This window comes from Passer montanus, unplaced genomic scaffold (assembly GCF_014805655.1).
Source record: "Passer montanus isolate IOZ18808 unplaced genomic scaffold, ASM1480565v1 scaffold1, whole genome shotgun sequence".
NCBI classification, from domain to species: domain Eukaryota; kingdom Metazoa; phylum Chordata; class Aves; order Passeriformes; family Passeridae; genus Passer; species Passer montanus.
In genome coordinates, this window is record NW_024356504.1 from 4,049,150 (window position 1) to 4,068,572 (window position 19,423).

Genomic DNA, 19,423 nt, shown 5'->3' on the forward strand with positions numbered 1-19,423 from the left:
AGCAGATCTAATGAGACAGTCCCCTTTGGGGTGGGATTGTGCGCGGTTTTGCTTCTTGATACAAGCTCAGTTACGCCATTAATCATCACATCTCTTTGGGGTTTGGTTGGTTTTTTTTTCCCCTTTGGATAATGCTTGAGAATATTTGTCATCAAATTTCCTAAAAAAAGGGGGGAAAATTATGTTGAGTTTAGCCCAGGTCTAAGGCTTGCAAGGGCATTGACCTATAAATTCAGTCAACAGGCCTAAGTGGCAAATTCAGTCAAGTCTAAACAGGTTGCCTAGAGAGGTAGTAGATGCCCTCTCCCTGGAAAAAACCTGACCTAGTTGAAGATGTCACTGCTTATTACTGGACTAGATGGTGTTTAAAGGTCTATTCCAAGCCAAACTGTTCTATAATTCTAAATGCCTCTTCAGATCCTGGGACTAATGTTTTGGACTGGCTGACTCAAGGCAACTGAGAGCCACCTAGGAAAAGAATGTCACCATCTGATCTTAGGAACTGCTATGGCTCTGTGTATCCAGCCCTGTCCCTCATGGAACACAGTCACCTGAAAGAGGTGCTGAATGCTTCTTCAGGATGTGGGGTGTAGATAGAAAGGGCCCAATGAGGCTCAGGCACATGTGCTGGTGGTGTGGAGAGCAGACCCACAGGGTGGCTGGGAAAGGTTTACGGTCTTCAACAACAACAAAGGCAATGACCATGCTCCTGCCCTTTGGGCTGTGCTAGGAAGAGGACTGTGAGCAGCAGGTACTTTTCACTGGCCTATGCTGGAGTGCGCAGTTGGTCTTTAGGAAAATACAAAGGTTGGCCTTTGTAGATGGCCTATGTTCAAGGGCAGTGTTCAAGAAGGAGGAGTGCATCTTCTGAAGAATTGCAAGAGTGTGACTGCTCCCCCCAGGCACTAGGGGGAGCAGCACAATGCTGTCTTGGATTTCCAGAAACACAAAAGTGGCTGGAGACACACACATGCTTTTCTCAGCTGACTTAAACTGCTTGAGAGACGCTGTCTCTCAAGGGTCTCCAAGCCAGACTTCACTATTGTTATACTGGTTACCTGGAGCTAGGCTTAGACAGATCAGGACTTGATGGATTTGGGAAATTAAAAATGAAATCACAAATATGTAACAAAGTCTCCTCTATTTTGCGTCTGTCATTCAGAATCACACAGGTTACAGCTCGGGAATAAAGTTCTTTGTACATGCAGGCCAAGGCTACCGAAGGCAGTACTCCCACCTGCAAAGGTGAGATCCCTCGCTCCATCCAGCCGCACTCCTCTGTAAGGAGGGTGCCAGAGCAAAGACAACCAAAGCTGGGTGGGTACCCTGCAGTGCCAGCCCCGGGCTCCTGCCGCAAGGGGCCGATGAAGGACTGTTTTCGCCTTCCGCGGGAGAGGCTTCCAAGAGCTGCCTTTCAGGCTGAGCTCACCTGGGCGCTGTGACACGGGGGAAGCAGCATTGCGGAAAGCGCTGTAGCCCCCGGTGACCGCCCAGCCCGGCCGTGCAGCGGAGCCGCCCGATGGCGGCGAGCCGCGTGCCCCGGGCCGCGGGAGGCTCCGCGCCTCTGCGGCCGCGCGGGGGCGCTGCGGGCCGGCCGGCTGAGGCGGCGAGCGGAGCGCGGCCCGGCACCGCCGTGCGGATGGGGCCGGGCCCTGGGCATGGGGACGGGCCCTGGGCATGGGGCCGGGCCCTGGGCATGGGGCCGGGCCCTGGGCATGGGGCTGTCCCGTGCGGCCAGTGCCCCACAGGGGCTCGCCCTCAGCCCGGTCTCGGCACAGCCGAACTCCTGGCTTGCAGTGCAGCCCTTTAGGGTCGCCCTGCACGGCCCCGCGTCGGCCCTCACGAAGGTACGACTGCTCGCTGTGGTTTCCTAGAATCCCACACCAGCCTCTGCACGTGCAGGTGGCTTTATGTTTAAAAGGGCTTAGGGGTTTTTTTTAAATCAGAAAGAAATTCTGAAACCGTACAGCAGAGAGCAGTGTAATGTCAAGGTCGCCAATGTCTGTGCTTGGAGGGACAGAACAGGTCTCTTAGGGCTCAGGAGGTTCTGAAAGCATCATAGCCGAGAAGGGGATTTGGTCCTTTTTGTAGGTATTGGACATTGTTTATCTGTTCTTTCTAATTTGATGAGAAGGAGCAAGATGTAAAAACACTCCTTCCAGCAGTCCAGGAAAGACCAAGATGTAATGGAGTTTGAATAGAAGTCACTTCTCAGGGCATCACTACAGGTGTGTGGCAGATGCAGTCTCAGAGGTGCTGTAGAGAAGAGTGAAGGAGCAACTCCCCCAGGACCCTACAGAACTCGGCAGAGTTTGCTGCCATTCAGTAACCGAGATAACCAACTTTAAACCTAGGAGTAAATTCTCTCTTGGAAGAGAGAGGATGGGAGTTGACTATAAACCTTTCTGACATGTTTTCTATTTGTCCCAGATTACTTTTAACCCAGTGAAGCAGAGCATTAAATAAAGCCTTTGGTCTGCTTCAGGATCTCACTGTAAGGGAGGGGTCTAGCCACACTTCTTTCAGCTAGCTTGGATGCTGTCACCACACGAAACGGAATTTGCACTAATAACTAGAGTGACAACGGGCAAAAAATAGAAATCAGATATCTATATTCTCTAGAAAACATGTGATTGAAATGACTACTTTAAAACATGACTTTAACCACAGTGATCACATTGCAGATCACCATGGGATATTCTGGTGATTTGGCCTTTGTCATTTAAAGACTCCAGATTTCCTCACTGAAGGTGTCATGCACCTCTGCTCCTGGGAGACAGCACTGGAGCAAAAAGAATGAGCTCTGCTGCTGCCAGGCTCATGTTTTGTTTAGGTGCCCTGTGTCTCTAGTGCACTCTCAATACAGTTTAGGGTGGAATATCCAAACCAGTTTTAACGGGATCACAGTCTCAGCCTGAATGCAGGAAATATCTAGTTACATTCAGGCAAGCTCCCCAGTAGCTAATACACTTTTGTGCTCAGAATAAAACCTCAGCAAGCTCTGCTCAGCCTTAGCTGTTCCCAGCTACTATTGAGCTGATCTGGGCAGATGGATACACATTGTGTAGGCATGTGCAGTTCCCTGCTTGCCCACGACTGACTGAAAAGGACAAGCTTTTCACTCTAGGTCTCTTTGATCTCCACTCTTTGTTTGCTGGTCATTAAAAGTGAATGTTTGCTTAGGGGCTTTCGTTGTCATCACCCTGTCATCACAGTAATGTTTCATTTGGGTCTGTAGCCTCATGTGATGCTGAGTGAACCACAGCAAAGCACACCCATGTCTAGAGTAGAAGTCAAGCAGGCTGCTGGAGCCCACTGCAGCACAGTGAAACTGGGGCAATAGAGATGTCCATACTGTTTCTATAGATATTACAGAATCCTGGATTTTCTGTTTCCTCATCAAAATCAAACCTGAAAATGTTTGTAGGCTACGAGTCTTTCAGGATAGCATTGCCATATATCTTTCCTCATGTTGCACTCCTCACTAAGCACCCACCAATGGATACTTATCTGAGGTAAGATACTTGACCTCTGATTTTGTATTTTTTATTCTCAACTGGTACAGCCTTTACATTTATACTTGCATGAATTTAGATGACTGTCACAAAAGATGGAAATTGGTGATTCTCTGTTCTCACTGTGTTGATACTGCTGCTAAACATTATTGTTAGATTAACATCTGGGGCTAATGGTAGTACTGTTCACAAACCTAACTTCAGAATTCCTTAGGAATCACCTTCTGGCTGGAAGCTGCCTTGCTCTGCTGCCAGGCCAGGAATGGAGCTTGTTGTGACCCAGAAATTTGTAAGCACTGTTTTGTTGGTGATCATAAGCCATTTGTTCTTCACTTCCCTGCTAGGTAAGAAAAAAGCTGTAACAAAAAAACCCAACCAAAAAAAAAAAAAAGTAAGCCAAGCACACCACTCTACTTCTCGTTGGGTTGCTGTGGTTCTGTGGTTACACTGTGTTTTCTAGTGACATCAGTGAAGGCTATGTAGTTCTTGAACAACTGACTGTTTTGGTGCTTCTTTTGCTTGAAGAAGAAAAATAGTTGAAGGGGAAAAAATGTATTTGGCCATTTGCATCTTTCCTTCTAGTTATGTTTTCATAAGTAGGTGATTAGTGCTAGTGGTTACAGAGAAGAAAGTGGTGATTTTATTATTAGTTTTATATCAGACAGGTACAAATTGTTCTAGTTGATATGGAAACATAACTGGCTTTCCACTATGAAAAGAAACATTTCATTGTTTCCAGACTTTGAAAACTACCCTAGAGATCCCCTTTAGTCTATCTAGGTTTTCCTACTGTTTTTCAGGGCTGTTTGTTTTGCTTTAAGTTCTTATATTTCTTCTGTAATACAGGACAGCTGATCATCCTTGTTAATGTGAATTCAAAAGTCCATAGGGCTTCAAAAAATGACAGAGCAAATTCATGGAAGAGAAATCCCTTGAGGCTGTGGAGGACAAATTCACCACCCTTTGAAGTTCCTGAGCTGCTGGTGAAGGAGGTCTGGAACAGTATTTTAGGAAGGTTTCATAGTATGCTATCATTGGTTGTATACTCTTCCCTGCCACCTGCTCTTGGGCACTGCTGGGAAGTGGACAGCTGCTTCTGTGTCTTTTAGCATCATTCCCACCTTTATTTTCTGCCTGCTTTGTCTGGTCTTTAGTGATGCTTACAGACACTGTAGAACAGTATTCATTTATATTGTACTCTTCCTGATTATTGCAAATGATAATCTTACCACATATGAAATAAAGAGTTACTGCTGCTGTGCTCTTCTGTTAGGCACCAGTAGAACTGAGAGTCTTTTGGTATTCCCAGTGAGTTATCAGTGATTGCAGCAGGGTGGGTGCCAAGGGCACAGGCTGCTGCGTAGTTCACCAGTTTCAAAAGATGAGCTATGATGCTTCATTATTAACTACTTACAAACAGTACAAATAAGATGCATGGCTGCAGTATGTGTGTGACTTGGGAAGGGGAAAGAAGAGCTAAACACAGTATTACCAGCACAGATAAAACTCCAGCCAGAAACACATTCAAAATACCAATCCTTGGCAGGTGGCAGCACCTAAATCATTGATAAGGTTTTCAGAGCAGAGATCTTTCTTGCATACAAAAGAATGGTGCTTGTTGGGTTTGATCCTTCAACAACCTGTTCCTTCTGTCATAAAAATGTGGTGGGTATAGGATGTTTAAGTGTCTGAAAATTGTTGAAAGCAGTGATTCCTAGTTCTGTTGCAAGATAGATTCACAGTACTCGTTACTATGTCTGCTGCTGATCCATGCTGTAACAGGACAGTGTTGGTAATGGCATAACCTCCTTAGAAATCTCAAAGGACTTTAATGCAACAAACAAAAGTATTAGTACATTTGCTATTAAACTTGCAAACTTCCAAGATAAGAATTCCCCAATCTGTATCAGTACAAAATTGCCATCTTTCACAAATTATCAGTAGACATCAAGAAGGTCTGCCAGCCTTCAAATTTTCCACTGAAAGGGCAGAGAGTGAGGATACCTGTCAGTGCTCCAGGTATGCTCCTGCCTTTGGTGTCAGATCACCAAAGTGTGTGTCTAACTTCCCAGCAGTACCACAGTCTTTGGGCAAGTGGCTCTTCTCCCTCCTGTCTCTCTCATGCTGAACACAAAGTGTTACTTTGACCCAATGCATGGTGTAATTGCTTCATTCATGCATGTGTACACATGCAGAGAGGCTTTTTCAATGGGTGAGCATTCTCTGTATGAGCTTTCTAGACAATTCTAGTTAAGTGAAGGTGACTAATTGCATCAACTCACCCCTCACTGGAAAGTACTCATACATACCTGAGAAGAAATCAGGGCAGGAACTAAAAAGGACTTGGCAGAGCTTATAAAATCTCTTGACTTGAAATTTTGCTGAGGTATTCTTTTTAAACATTTTTTTACAAAAGGGCCAAGGGATCTCTAGCTATCACATATCATCAATGCAACAGTTTCATGCTGAAAAATCTGAAAGTAGCACTTTAGCAAAACATGGAAATATTTTCTAGATAGAAACTGGCAACACTGATTTTCTGATAATTTTTAGGTTTTACTTCAGAATAGTGTCAAGACAATGTATTGCTGAATAAGTGACAGGCTTTGTCAAGAGGTTTTTTTTGTAATAAAGTGTGGGTTTAGGTAGCAAAGGAAGCCTCCAGGCATACTCAATATAAAGTTATGCATATTTCATAAGCATATTTTTAGATTACCATATTTTATTGTATATGTTTAATAAATTTCAATCCTAAGTCTACTTTCCCTCACTACCTGCTTTGCATGCGACAGGCTATGCCCAGCTTTTGTTCTTCCAGTTCTGGTACAGGAACAGCTTTCTGTTGCACCTAAATATTTCACTAAACTTTATCAAGTTGTTACCATTACATGACAAGTGAGATTTTGTGACTTATTCATGAGCTTAAAGCCACATGAACAAGCTTTTAGTGTGAATCTGATAGCTGGCTGCACTTACCAATGCTTGTAGTCCATATACTGGCCTCCATGGCAATTAAATCAAGTAAAGAAAGGATTAAGTTAAAAGGAAGTTAGAAAGACTCAGAGAGGCCTAACTGGCAGCATCTAAAGTTCTATTTTTTGTAACAATGACTTGAACTTGGAATCATACAATGGTAATTGCCCATAGCATAATCAGACGAAAAAAGGCTGACTAGTTATTGAAAAGTAACTGGGCCTTCATTAGCCACTCAGATGTCACACATAACACAGAACAATTCTGGTTTAATTGTAAGGTGGAAAAAGCAACACAAGAGTTTTTGCTACATTTGGACTAATCTGGATTTTTTTATATTAAAGCTTCAATATAATTTTTCTTCATAGGTTTAACATTCACATCCTTAATTTATTTTCTTCTGCAAAGACTAGACTTAAATTTAGTTTTAAATTCACTACCTAAACTGAAAATCTGAAATTTTGACAAACAAGGAAGTGAGAAAAAATAATTTTATGTTTGGCAAAAAGAGCTCTTTTGTTGTAAGTTTGATATAGTTAAATGTAAAGTTTAATGCTATTTCAAACAAGTCCAAGTATTTGATACAAAACTACCAACAAATTTCCCTCTTTTTACAATTCTATACACAAAAATTTGCCAAAATAAATATTGACATATTTACTGTGAGTCGAAGAAGTTATTAAATTCAAGTACTTCATGTCTCTAGAGCAGATTAGGTGCTAAGTGTTTTATGTTTTGCATGTTGAAAAGTAAACTAAGAGCATCATTGTTGCTGAATCTCAATCAACTTTTTGAGGGAGAGCCATTTCAAAAGGTGCCACGTTTGGAGGTGCCATTCCCGCTGTGTGCACACAGGCTGACTCTCTCTCAGCCTGCAGCCTCTTCCTTTTGCCACCTGACTTCCAAGGGTGTTGTGCAGGTTCTTCCCTCTCCTGCAGGTCGTCCACCCCCTGGGTAAGACACAGCCTGAATCCCCTTCTAGTTCAGGGATTTGTTGGATGAAACACGAGTCTCACGAGATCAGGTCCTCTGGAGCATCCAGCACTGGAAAATAAACCAAGAAAACAGATGCACACAATTAGCATAGGGAATGGCCTCCTTCCAGGAAACAGAAAGCAACTGCTTGAGGGATGTTTCTGACTGAGGCATCTGAAGCACCAGTGAAGCTTCTCTGTCAACTCCCATGAAAGAACCACACCTTCCTTGTGACCAGTGGCAGTAAAGCAATTGCTGTATTTAATGAAAGTGTGTGGAAGTCTAGTATTTTTTAGTCATAAAATATTAAATAAAAACATGATAAAAAATAACATGTTCTTCTGAAAATTGCAATATAAATGATGACATTAATGTGAGGAATTTTTTACACCAGATATGTCCCCGTGGCTTAAATAAGAGAGAAGGAATAACACGAGTTTGTAACCTATTGGTAAAATTATAATAATGATTCTAGGTTATTGCAGAGAGATGAAGAGGGAAAAGAGCTTAAGAGATGTTTCATCTTAGTGTGAGAGTACTATAAAAAGAAGACCAGACAAATAGTCATATAATATAATATGATATAATGAATTCATTTGGCATTATGAGAGAAAGGAAAATATTATTAATTTGTGAAGCAGACACTCATCTTTGCTACAGAATTAAAAGTGAGAAAGCTTTTATAAATGCTACCCACACAATCTAACACCTCACCAAAGCTCAACTGTGAAACCAACTTATTCTGCTGATTAGTGCTGTTCTAGCCATCTTTCCTGCATGTAAAACATTAAGTCAGCCAGTTATGAAGCTGTCAAATGTTTCTGAAGTGTCACTTACCAGAAAGATTTGATAACTTACAGAGAAATGAACTGTTTTGCTTCCTCATCTTGATTAAGTACTGCTAACATACCACGTTTTGTGACAGTTTCAAATGTGGATTATTTTTGGTACTTGTTTCCCCATCACCAAGTATTTTTAAATTTTTTATCCAGCTCGTTGCATTTTTTATCTGTATGATGCAAATAAATTGGACCATAGTACCACCTAAGACTCTTTGTAGCACAGGAGAAGAGAAGGCCTGTTTTTAATCACCTGTTTCTTCTTTCAAACAAAGAAGAAAGATGACAATAGCAAGAACTAGCAGCTCTGTCTAGCAGGTACAAAGGCCAGCTCTGAAAGCATGCAAGATGAGAAATCTTATCAAAGCTTCTACAGAACTTCAAACACCTCAGCTTTCCCCACTCAACAGCACATGGAAAGGTATCTGGAGTTCAGCTGAAGGCCAGCAGAGACCCAACTTTTAATGTGAATTTTCACAGGGAGAAAGGATATTGAAATATTTCTTACAGCTGATGATGTTGCAAGTGCCCAGCACTAAGTACTGTGGAAGTTAGTACATATCAGTCCCCTCACACTTTCCAGTTTGCAGATGGAAGACTTTCGAGTTTGCACAAAAGTAAGCAGTACTTCTGCTGGCCCCTTTCATCACTAGTTCAAGGAAGTTACAAATTCCCAAGGAGAAACTCTACAAACAAGACTAAGTTACAGTAAGTTAACAATAACCCATTTAATATAGAACAGGATTCATTTATTGCCTGTGTATACTGAACTGTAAGTCTTTGGGGTCTGGCTACTGAGTTTCTAGTTTGAAAAAAACATGAAGAATTTGTTCAATGTATATATTTTTGTTTATATAAAAGCAGCAATCTTGTATTTTTCATGTCAGTGGCAATCTTGGCCCAAACTTTAATATTCATTTCCTATAGAAAGCCTACATCCCAGACACTGATTTGTCTGGGAAGAATAAAGCACACTGCTGCTTGTTCCAGCTTTCCACACAAGCTGCTGCATTGCAGGCTAGAGAATGAATGTCAGTAAATCCCACCCACAAAACAGAATAGTCCAACCAGATGTTACCCAGTGTTTCAAGTTTCCCAGTTGTATCACCTGTGCTGTTACAGGATGTAGTCATCTAACAGTACCACCTGTTGGAATAATGTAATTATGTGAGAAATTCCATTTTCTCTGAAAGCAAGGTCTTGCTTTTTGCTGAATGAAGCAGACCAAACCGAATATTTTCACATACTACTCTTTAAAAACAGCAGTCAGAAAAGAATGTAGAGGAAAAGCCACCAGTGAAGAAACTGAGAACTTTTCATTCAACTGAAACTTCATAGTCACTAAAACATGTTCAGTAGAATATAAAAATGTGACTGTGATTAAGGCAGCTTGCTATAAAAATAGAAATAGAACTATGTTTGAAAAGTTGAAAAAGGAAAGAATAGTGAAATTTTGAGTAGGTAACAATTTTTTAGTTCATGGAAACATCTGCCATGTAACCTCGGCTGCAATTACTAATGATTCCCAGTGACGTTTTGGCCCTTACCTAAACTCTTCCTTGCTTCATCCCTCTAGTAAACAACAAAAATTTTTAAACTGCCTTCAGGCACAATTTTTAAACCTCCCTCTTCCCACAGTTTCTAAGATCTTTTATCAATAACTGTTATGTGTAGGGGCCCCACTGCTTAGCTGTGACAGAAGCTACCTCAAAATAACTTTTACATGTTCAAGCAAGAATACAGATTGCAAATGTCAACAATAAATTTGTTTTAGTAATGCAGAAATCCATCTGCTATGCACCAGCCTTCTTTGGTTTGGATTTCTTGTTGCAACTCTTGGATACATCATCTGATTCCTGTTTATGCCTCTCCTAGAGGTAGAGCTCTTTAGTCATGGTTCAGATTATTCCTGTCACAGGCAAAATCATGCATTTTCTGGTAGATTTTTCAGAACTCACTCCCCAGTAATAGCTTTTATCTAGTAAAAGGAAGAGGCCTATGGTATGTTACCTTCCAAGGTACTTTGCCTCCAAACCTGACCTCAGCTCCTCACACACACACTGACAGTCTTTGGACCTGCAAAGCTCAAAGTCAGTCCTGAAGCCAAGAATTTTATCAGATCTGTTAGGAGTTACCTGGCCAATGCCAGCATTGGTTATTGGAAAACAAGAAATTAGACCCAAGGAAGTCTTGAGCAAAAGTCAGGATGTCAGGAAGGATGTCTGCTCTTGCATAGCCTAGAAGAGCTTGATGATTTTTTAAAAATTTATTATCTGTGGGAAATGGCATTAATGAACTTTCCCTACAGACATGAAGGCCTGACAGAGTAGTGAGTTCAGATTCATATATTCCTTCAAAGAGTGGGGAATCTCTAAACCTAAAATAATAGACTACTCATTGCCTACTCACAGAGTAGCTGTGTGGGAAACCTTTGTCATAGGTTTTTCTCTATCAGATAGGATGCTGATAATTGAAAATTACAAGGAAAGAAATAGTTCAGATAAAGAAGTGGATGAAAATGAAAGTAGAATATTGGGGGCTGGGAGTGGTGTATGCATATGCCATTGTCTCTGATGCAGACCTGTATACCTGTGAATTCCGACCCATCTAGCCAGAAACTCACACTCTCTGTTTCACAAATAGGCTGACAGATCTTCTAAAGAGGTGAACAGCATATCAAAAGAAGTTCTTCCTGAACCTCACCAAGCAGTATGGTGTCATAATTTGGCTTTCCAGGTAAGATACTCAGTTGTGTTTTAAAACTCCCCACTCTAATGAGCAAAGTTCTGAGACCAAATCCTTTCATCTTTGCTTTGCACATTCTTCCCAGAAAGAGGCATGGTTTCCTCTTTATTGCATTTTCTGGGATGCACACTGATTTAGCATTTTCACCTTTCATTTTGGTACTGCTGTGATCTCACAGAACACTGTATTTGACTCATAAATATAAATTTTTTTGGAGTGCTGATAGTGAAAGATGCTTCTCCCTGCTATCAGGGAAAAGCACAGACCTCGAGGTTCTGGGGGGCATCACAGGACAATGGAAATTTCCTGAGGTTTGGGCTCTGCCCTCATCAGAGCTAGCTGCTACATGAACCATAGGGAGGTAGGTATAAATATCATCTCTGCAGGTACTTAGGCTCCACTCATCTCTGTAGTGCCAGATATGAATTATGAGAATATCATTGTCAATAAAATCTGAACTGAAATCTCACTTTGGTCTTCACTGCCCATCTGCTGATTTAAGTGCACCTACTATTCTGCCAGAAAATTCAAAAGGGGAACCTGGCTTAGTACAAAAAGTGATAAAGCATTATATAACATTTAGCTCAACAAAGGCTGTCACAGTGGTAAGGAAAGCCAAAGAAAATTGAGCACTGCAGAAATGAGAGAAGGTTGGAAAAAGTAACCACTAAGGATGAAGAGAAGATCAGAACAGACAGAGAATTTGGGCAAAGTAATTTCTTATAAGATAATTAATAATCCTTATAAGATAATTAATAGACATTATAATTTTAGAGATTAATAAGATAATTAATAAGCATCAATAATTATTTAAGTACAGGAGGCAAAGACAAAATATTGCTACTACTGTATGTGAGATTATTGTTTCTGTTCTGCTCTCCCATAACCTTCACTATTCAGCTATTTTAGTAACCTGATAGTAATTTATGGCAGAATTCTTTCCTGGTTGTTACAGACTGAATGTCTCAAGGAAACACAGGTGTACCAAAGGGAAATTGTCCAGATGGAGGCAGAAGGCCTAGTTATGGTCTACTTAGTGGTCAGAAATGGAGGTGAATTGGAATATGCACAGGTTCTGTGGTGACACAGATTCACAGCCAGCTGTGGCCAGATGTTATGAGGTTGTGGATACAGATCCAAAGCATCTCTTCACCCAGGAGAGATAAGCTTGGGATATAATGTGCTTGAACTGCTTTTAGATTGCTTAAGAAAAGTAAGTATAGAGGAATTGTCAAAGAGAGGAAAAAAAAAGAAATAGTTGATTCCTGATTAGAGGTCGGACGCATGATTTACTACTTGCTATGGTGGAAAAAATTACCCTGGATAATTGTTCCTGCTTTCTACAGCTTCTACCAGTGGATGTGTGGGTCAAACCTATTTTTCATCATGGAGTCATGGAACACGCTTGCCTGATCAGGCTGCACCTGAAAGGGCAGAAGTTTAGTCATTTTGCAGTGACAATAGATATGTGAACCTTTACCATTTTTTATCCCCAAAACACTGGGTAGTGAAAAATTAGGGGAAAATACCAGACTAATGTCAGAATACTAAAATACCTTAAAAAAAAAAAAAGTTATCAGATTCTACTTTTAGTTAATGCAGCACTTATATATCAACACTGAGAGAGCAGTTAGCACCTGCAAACACTGGCAAATTAAGAATGTGAATGTGTCTTTGCACAGTTGGAGGTGGTGTCAGCTGAATAGGAAAGAGAGGAAAGCAGACCAAAAGAGCTATGAGATTTTGTGTACTGGGAGCTGCTGCCACTGCCAGAACATAGAATAAAGGGCTCTGGGGTTTGGCTGCACAGCTGTGCAGCCAAGAAGATGGATTCACAGCTGTGAAACAGAAGCACATGCTGCCAGTGTTTTGAGTTGCAAGGTGAAATTTTGATCTCAAAGAATCAAATTAATAGATAGTAGCTGAGAATTCTGAAGTTGTTTTAAGCTCCAGCAGCTTTGTGTGTTGACTGGCATTATGTGAGTGAGAGTGTCAGAGTGGTGCAAAGAAAACAGGATTTGAAACTAGGACAAGTTTTTTGTTTAAACATGTATAGGAGGTGCTGCATTACAGCTACCTTCTGCAAGTGAGTAACTCTGATGGAAGTGAAAAATTGATTGGTAGAGTGTCTAAAGCACATCACAGCAGCTGTAACTAGACAAATGGAAAAACTGACAGATTGTAATGGTGGCTGGCTGAGAAGGAGAGCTGAGAACAGAACTGTTGGCATGAGCACACAGGCTGTCTCTGAAGGGCAAAACACAGGGTCAGAGAGGAAAGGTTCATGTTGTCTTCACTGCTTTCTAGCATGTAGCCACTTCCTGTTTCTCACTATTCTGAGAATGGTGAACAAGAAATGAACTCGAATTTGGGCAAAGCTTCAAGGTTTTTATTGAAAGGTACATTACTAATAAACAAGATTATACACTGTCAGTATTTTCATGGAAAATAGACTTCGTTAAACACAGCAACATACTTCTGCCTTTTGGATAGATGCTAATTTAGCATTTGTAAAACACAGGGCCCCAGCAGAGCTGGAGCATTCTCCCAACACAGCCTAAGAGGGCTCCTGCTGGTGCCTTTTCACTAACCAGACTGTCAGCACTGGCTGAGACCATCAGTCAGCTCCATCACAGCACTTCTGGGACACAATGCCACTCAAGAGAGCTCTCAAGAGAGCTAAGATCAGGCTTCAAGAGCAGCAGTGTCATCAGTGCCAGCCTATGGGGAGGCCTCTGTGGGAGTGCAGAGCACTAATGCCATAAATGGAACTAATAAATATCAATGCAGGGAAAAAAGTACATTCTTTTGTACATTAGTGTGCTCTCCTACCTCTCCTCCCAGACTTGTGGATCAGCCTTGCAGTGGCACACAAGTCTCTGTCATAATAGTGTTTGGATTTCAGTTGATCAGTAGGCATGATGAAATTTGACAGTAAGATGCTCAATTGTAACAGCAATAGCTCTTAATGCTACACACTTATATATATTACATATTGGTACAATACATCTCAAAAAAGTCAATGGCCTAATGTAGCCATTTTTATGTGATAGGGTTAATCTTCAAATGTGAATACATCTACTATTTATTCTCCTCCACACCACAGAAGTTACAAAGAATATTCTCTCACCTTCCTGTATGCCTTTTGTAAAAAGACAGTTAATTTATTTCTTTAACTGAAATGAACTAGCAGACACTCCATCCCAACTAGGAAATGGTTTCTCTCCTTCCTTGTTACAGTTAACAGTGATGTGGAATGGGATCACTTTTTTTTCTAGCTTTTCAGAAGGCATTTTCACATAGACACCAGTAGTGAGACATCGTCTTCTCTTTATCTGTAACATATGGGAAGAAAGTAAAATAAACAAGCAATCACAGCATAATCATTGACCAGCACATTTTAGAGAAACCAATAGATGTTCCTTTACTGAGTAGAATGTATTCTAGACACTTTCTCTGCCACTTTATAGAAGATCTGTTAAGAGCATTTGATGGAGGATCAGGATGTACAGGGGCTATTTATTAAAAAAAAAAAAAAAGGGTCCTGCCATTCATTTAGCTCCTGCTTCAGAGTTCAGTGTTGGTTGAAAGCTAGGAGTGTTCACACCTGACAGCTTCATTTACCTTCTAGGAACAAGGACTGATTGAAAAATCATTGTTTGGTTTCAAGCTCAAGTTAATTTCTAACAGACTATGAGTGCTGCAGACCCCTGTGGAAAAAGGCAACCCAGGCTTACATTTTGCATATTTTTGTGCAGACATTTGTAGCTGTGAAATTCAAAATGTTTAAAGTTACACCTCCCCCATCCAAAGAGAAGGTTGTTTAAATTTTCTTTGCAGAGGTGAATGATAAGAAAAGGAACAAATTAGATTCTGGGATTTTGTGTGAATCATTTGTGAAATGAGAGTACACACGAAGACTGTTTTCTTCAATCCCAGAAGCATCCAGGACTTTGCCTGGTTTTAAGCATCCAGCCCTAAGCCAAGGCTCAGTCCATCTGATGGAAGCTGACTGCTTTCTAGTATGCTGGCAAAACAACTGAGCCATAAATAAAGTGTCAGGTCCAGCAAGTTATCTTATTTTATATTGTTGTAATAATATTGCACTTGCAAAGTGGAGCATCTCACTGGTTTTGTTCACTGTGTTCTTCCCTGTTCTCATTTATTTCTCCTTGTCCTCATCATACAAAGGAATATTATTAGCAGAAGGGGGCTTGAGTTGATGGGACTTACCGCTTTGCCCACAAGAATGGCTGAGATGATGATACTGTAAAGAAAAAATCCTGAGGCAGTAGCTCCTAATACCCAGAGATATATGGCAGTGTCTGGACAAGGTTCTGGATCTAAAACATATGATATCACAAATGTCATGTCACACATGAGCCTCATAAGGAAGGCCCTAGAGTCGGTGAGTCAGTCTCTACACTGCTTTTCTCTAATATGTGCTATCCCAGGATACCACTAGGACTGAACTCTGCTGCCTACTCAACCTCCAATGAAAAGAGTCTTTATCTGTAGAGGATCTCACACCTTACTCTGTTACTTTTTGCACTTCTGTATCTAAGATAGCCTAGACACAGTGTACACTGCATGGTGTTGCTTATGCTATCGTTCCATGGCTATGACTATGCTTGCTTTGGGCATCTGCAGGGAGACCTGAAAGAAATAAGAGCTAGTCAAGATTTTCAGTGCTGAAACCAGTATTCACCCTCAGTTCTTACAAAAAGATCTCTGAACACCTTTGAGATGTAATAGCAACTCTCTTAACTTGAAAGTATCACAGTACTGTAAACCTGTTTGCCTTACCAATGACATAGAGATGTGTGCCATTTCCCTTGTTCATAAAATAGGGTGGGGGGTACATCCGCTCCATCTTGCAAATGTAAAGCCCGGTGTCATTTGCTTGCAGGCCAGCCAGCGTGAGGGTCACATTGTTTTGGCCGGGGGTAACACGGCACTGAATGACCTCTTTCACAAAGAATGTTTTAAACTCCATGGTGTATGATGAAGCACAGATTTCTGTGCTCTGGTCACCAGTCTGTTTAAGCAAAGTCACTCGAATTTCCTTTGCATTCCCGATGTTCTTGTAGTTACACACCAAGCTGGCAACTCCATGCCTGTTGGCCAGCACAATTGCTGGCTGAGTCACTTCCATTACTGTAAGGAAATAAAAAGTGTGATGGTAAGGGAACAGTCAAGAAAGGATCTGGATCTGGAGTCATTTACTTCAAACCTGTACAGTAGAAAGGGAGTTCTGCCACCTCCTGTTATCCATGGGTGATTCCTAGAAATGCTCTTTTCAAAGAAGGAACTCCAAGACCACAGTTCACATTAGCAGTACATGAATATTCTTTAAAAAGCTAAAGAAATGCTTTTATTACTAAAAATTATATTATAAATCTCAGCAATTACTTGTTGCTTAAATAGTAGGTTATTTGGCCCACTTAGTCAGGCAATGAATGGCCTGCATGCTTCAGTTTTCCTCAACAGAAACTTCTTATACATAAGAAAGTAAGTATACATAAGAAACTAAAAAACAATAGACTATAGATGATAAGGTTGAAATTTTAAATTTAAAATCAGACTTTTAAATCATAATTTCTGCCTAGTAGAAATATATTTACATTTAGGAACAAAAAAGTTGATATCCTCTATGGAATATGGAACAGAATGATTTAGGTAACAGTAAAACTGAATAGAAAATCTGTTTTTCTTTCTGATCTTTTTTCTCCTTATTTTTAACTAGCTATTCCCAAACCACAGTATAGCAACAATATATACCCCAAGCTAATATAACAGCACATAACAAAGCCTGATTAAAGACTAAAAAAAAAATCATAAGGGGAAATTACTGTACCATGTACAACCTCACTGACAGCTTTTTGCAACTTCAATTTTCTATCATGACACATGATGGGATGGCACTATCTTTTGCTTTAGTAAGCTGTGAAGACTCATCATTATTTTTTATATCTCATTTTATATCAGTCCATTTTGGGGCAGGGTTTATCTTGTCAGTTCTGCAATGCAAGAATTCCATATGAAGAGTAGAATGCCTCCACACATTCAAACCTCTAAATCCGTGTTATCAGCTGTCACAAGTTCACTTGCAGTGCCTGGTTTTTCAAGATCTTTTTTTCCTTCTTGAGCTACTCTGAATGTTGCCCAGTGTCCCTGCAGATAGTACTGCTATAAAGTCTGTGTCTGGTTTTCTAGGTACATTGCAGTGCACCAAGACCTCACTCCCATTAGTCCTATGTCTCCCTGTTGTACCAAGTCTGTCTCCTGCCAGGACATGAAACTGAAAACAAATCAGCAACCCCAGATACCTTGCTTCTTTCATCTACCCACCTTCAGCAATGGCAGTAGCTGTGCAGAGAAAGCTCACGGTGATCAATATTGAGAGCATTCCTGTGCTGGGACAGAGGCTGAAGGTGCTGATGCCTTCAGACTTTAAGACAAACTGGAACTCTCAGGACTGGAAAAGAGGTGACACCTTTCAGGATACTGAATCTTCGAAATGTTTGAACCCACACAGAGCCAGTGTGTATATATAGCTTTGATCCCAGATGCTGTACCTGAAAGTAGTATGAAGCTTTGTTTTGGTTTTACGAGAAAGGAAGCAGTGGGTTTGATTAGTACGTGCACAGTTAACCTCAAACAGCATGAACAAAAACAACTATTCAGCACATGGAAAATATATATTCAATCTGAAACTGCCACTCCATTCTGCTTTAAGAATTGTGGGAGGAAAGGTAATCATCATTAGAGCAGTTCAGGCCCTTCGGGGGTGCCAGCTTGCAGAATCATAGCACTTAATATTTTAGCAATCATCAGGTATTTCCTACCAGGGCAACATGCAGAGAACTGTACTTCTGCCTAATGTGGCACAGTGAATCCCTGCAAGCTAGATTTTTTTTATGTAGGACTTGCCTCCACCCCAAATTTCTTTGCTTGCTTTAATATTAGTGGTTTTGATGTTTAAAAATTGCTACCCCTTCAAAATACTGATTACACTTGCAATTACTTCATCTTTTTTATCAGCAATGTGACTTGAATCATAACCCAACCTCTTTAAGCTTTCCTGTTTTCAAGAAAAAATTATCTAGGTTTATAGCTAATGACTTCCACATCTGTACAGAACTTTGTTACCTACGAACTTTACTGCCTAACTACCTTGACATCAACAGATGAAAAACACTGCAGGAGCTTTGATTATTGCTATCTCTGCTTAGAGCACCTGCGTCATTTCAAACCTCAGTGAAACAGTTTTTGTTCATGGACCTTTTAAATGTTATGTAAGCTCTGAAAATTGTTTTGCTTTTTTTATATGATAAGCTGTCACATCCATGAATCATTGCCTAAAGAATTCCATAAAAATGAGAGTTCACTTCAGCTATCCTGAAAGTCAGCATTCTTTTTTTTTACCGACACTTTGAGAAATTATTTTAGAAGGTGCTTCATCATTTATATATGTAGATCTAGTAGATTACAAAGACCTGCTTTTGCACTGTGACCTAGAAAAATTAACAGCATTAGTTATTGAACACTAGCCAGCCCAATCCAAAGATCCAGGATAAATACTCAGTCTTGAAATCACATAAATACCTAATGATATAAATAAGATTGCTGCTTTCATAGGTTATGCAATATTTGTTTAATGACAGATTCACAGTCGTTTTAATCTCAACCAACATTCAAGACAGAACTGATGATAAATAAAAATACTGCTATGGTAAAATGAAAAACTGCACCATAATAATGAGACAGGCACATATTGTATTACTGGTTAGACAAGCTTAAATCAATTTTAATATTAAATGTAAAATAAATGTAATTGCAACATCATGTACCAGAATATCAGTGAGATTTATGGCATGAAATTACCAGGTTATGCCTGACATTTTCATATCCAACATAGTAACTAAATTATCTGCCCATTTTTGTATCTTTTGGGCTTGGGTTTTACATGCAGTTAAACAAATGATGCATTTGAGCTTCATCAACTATGGTGTCATCTCCTGATAATTGATTGAGACTGCAAATTGATTGTGCAATTAGCCATTAAACACCGGCAGAGCATTGCCATGTAAAGCTCAGTGCTCATGCCATGCATACCCATGGGATCTTGCCCTGCTAGAGTGACAGGCAGCACTCTGGCACTCCTTTCTCTCCTTTATGAAACAGTTCTAGCTAGCTTTATTTCCAGTGGTACTCATCTTGTTTCCTGGCTATTTTGTTCTCAGGGTGCATTTTCAGATCCACAACTTTTTTCCTTTTTACCCTTGTTCTTCCTTAAAAGCCTTGTGTTATGATAACTACTCTTCTAAGTTAAGCACAACATGTCTCCCTGTGGAGTCTCTTGAAGCCTTCTCT

At 40.5% G+C, this 19,423-nt stretch overlaps 1 protein-coding gene across 2 annotated transcripts; it reads right to left on the reverse strand.

The window, feature by feature from the left end:
* Positions 1–7,442: 7,442 nt before the first annotated feature.
* CTLA4 (cytotoxic T-lymphocyte associated protein 4) lies at positions 7,443–17,573 on the reverse strand. Of its 2 annotated transcripts, XM_039733565.1 has the most exons (5): positions 17,399–17,553; positions 15,854–16,204; positions 15,281–15,390; positions 14,178–14,382; positions 7,443–7,532 (listed from the first exon to the last, which is right to left on the reverse strand). In XM_039733565.1, exons 1-4 carry the CDS (start codon positions 17,454–17,456, stop codon positions 14,212–14,214), a joined length of 690 nt encoding a protein of 229 aa, XP_039589499.1. In that variant the 5' UTR covers positions 17,457–17,553; the 3' UTR covers positions 7,443–7,532; positions 14,178–14,211. The 2 variants fall into 2 exon arrangements, with proteins under 2 accessions (XP_039589499.1, XP_039589402.1); XM_039733468.1 differs by lacking the exon at positions 7,443–7,532 and having other exon boundaries at positions 14,120–14,382; positions 17,399–17,573.
* Between the last annotated feature and the right edge of the window lie 1,850 nt (positions 17,574–19,423).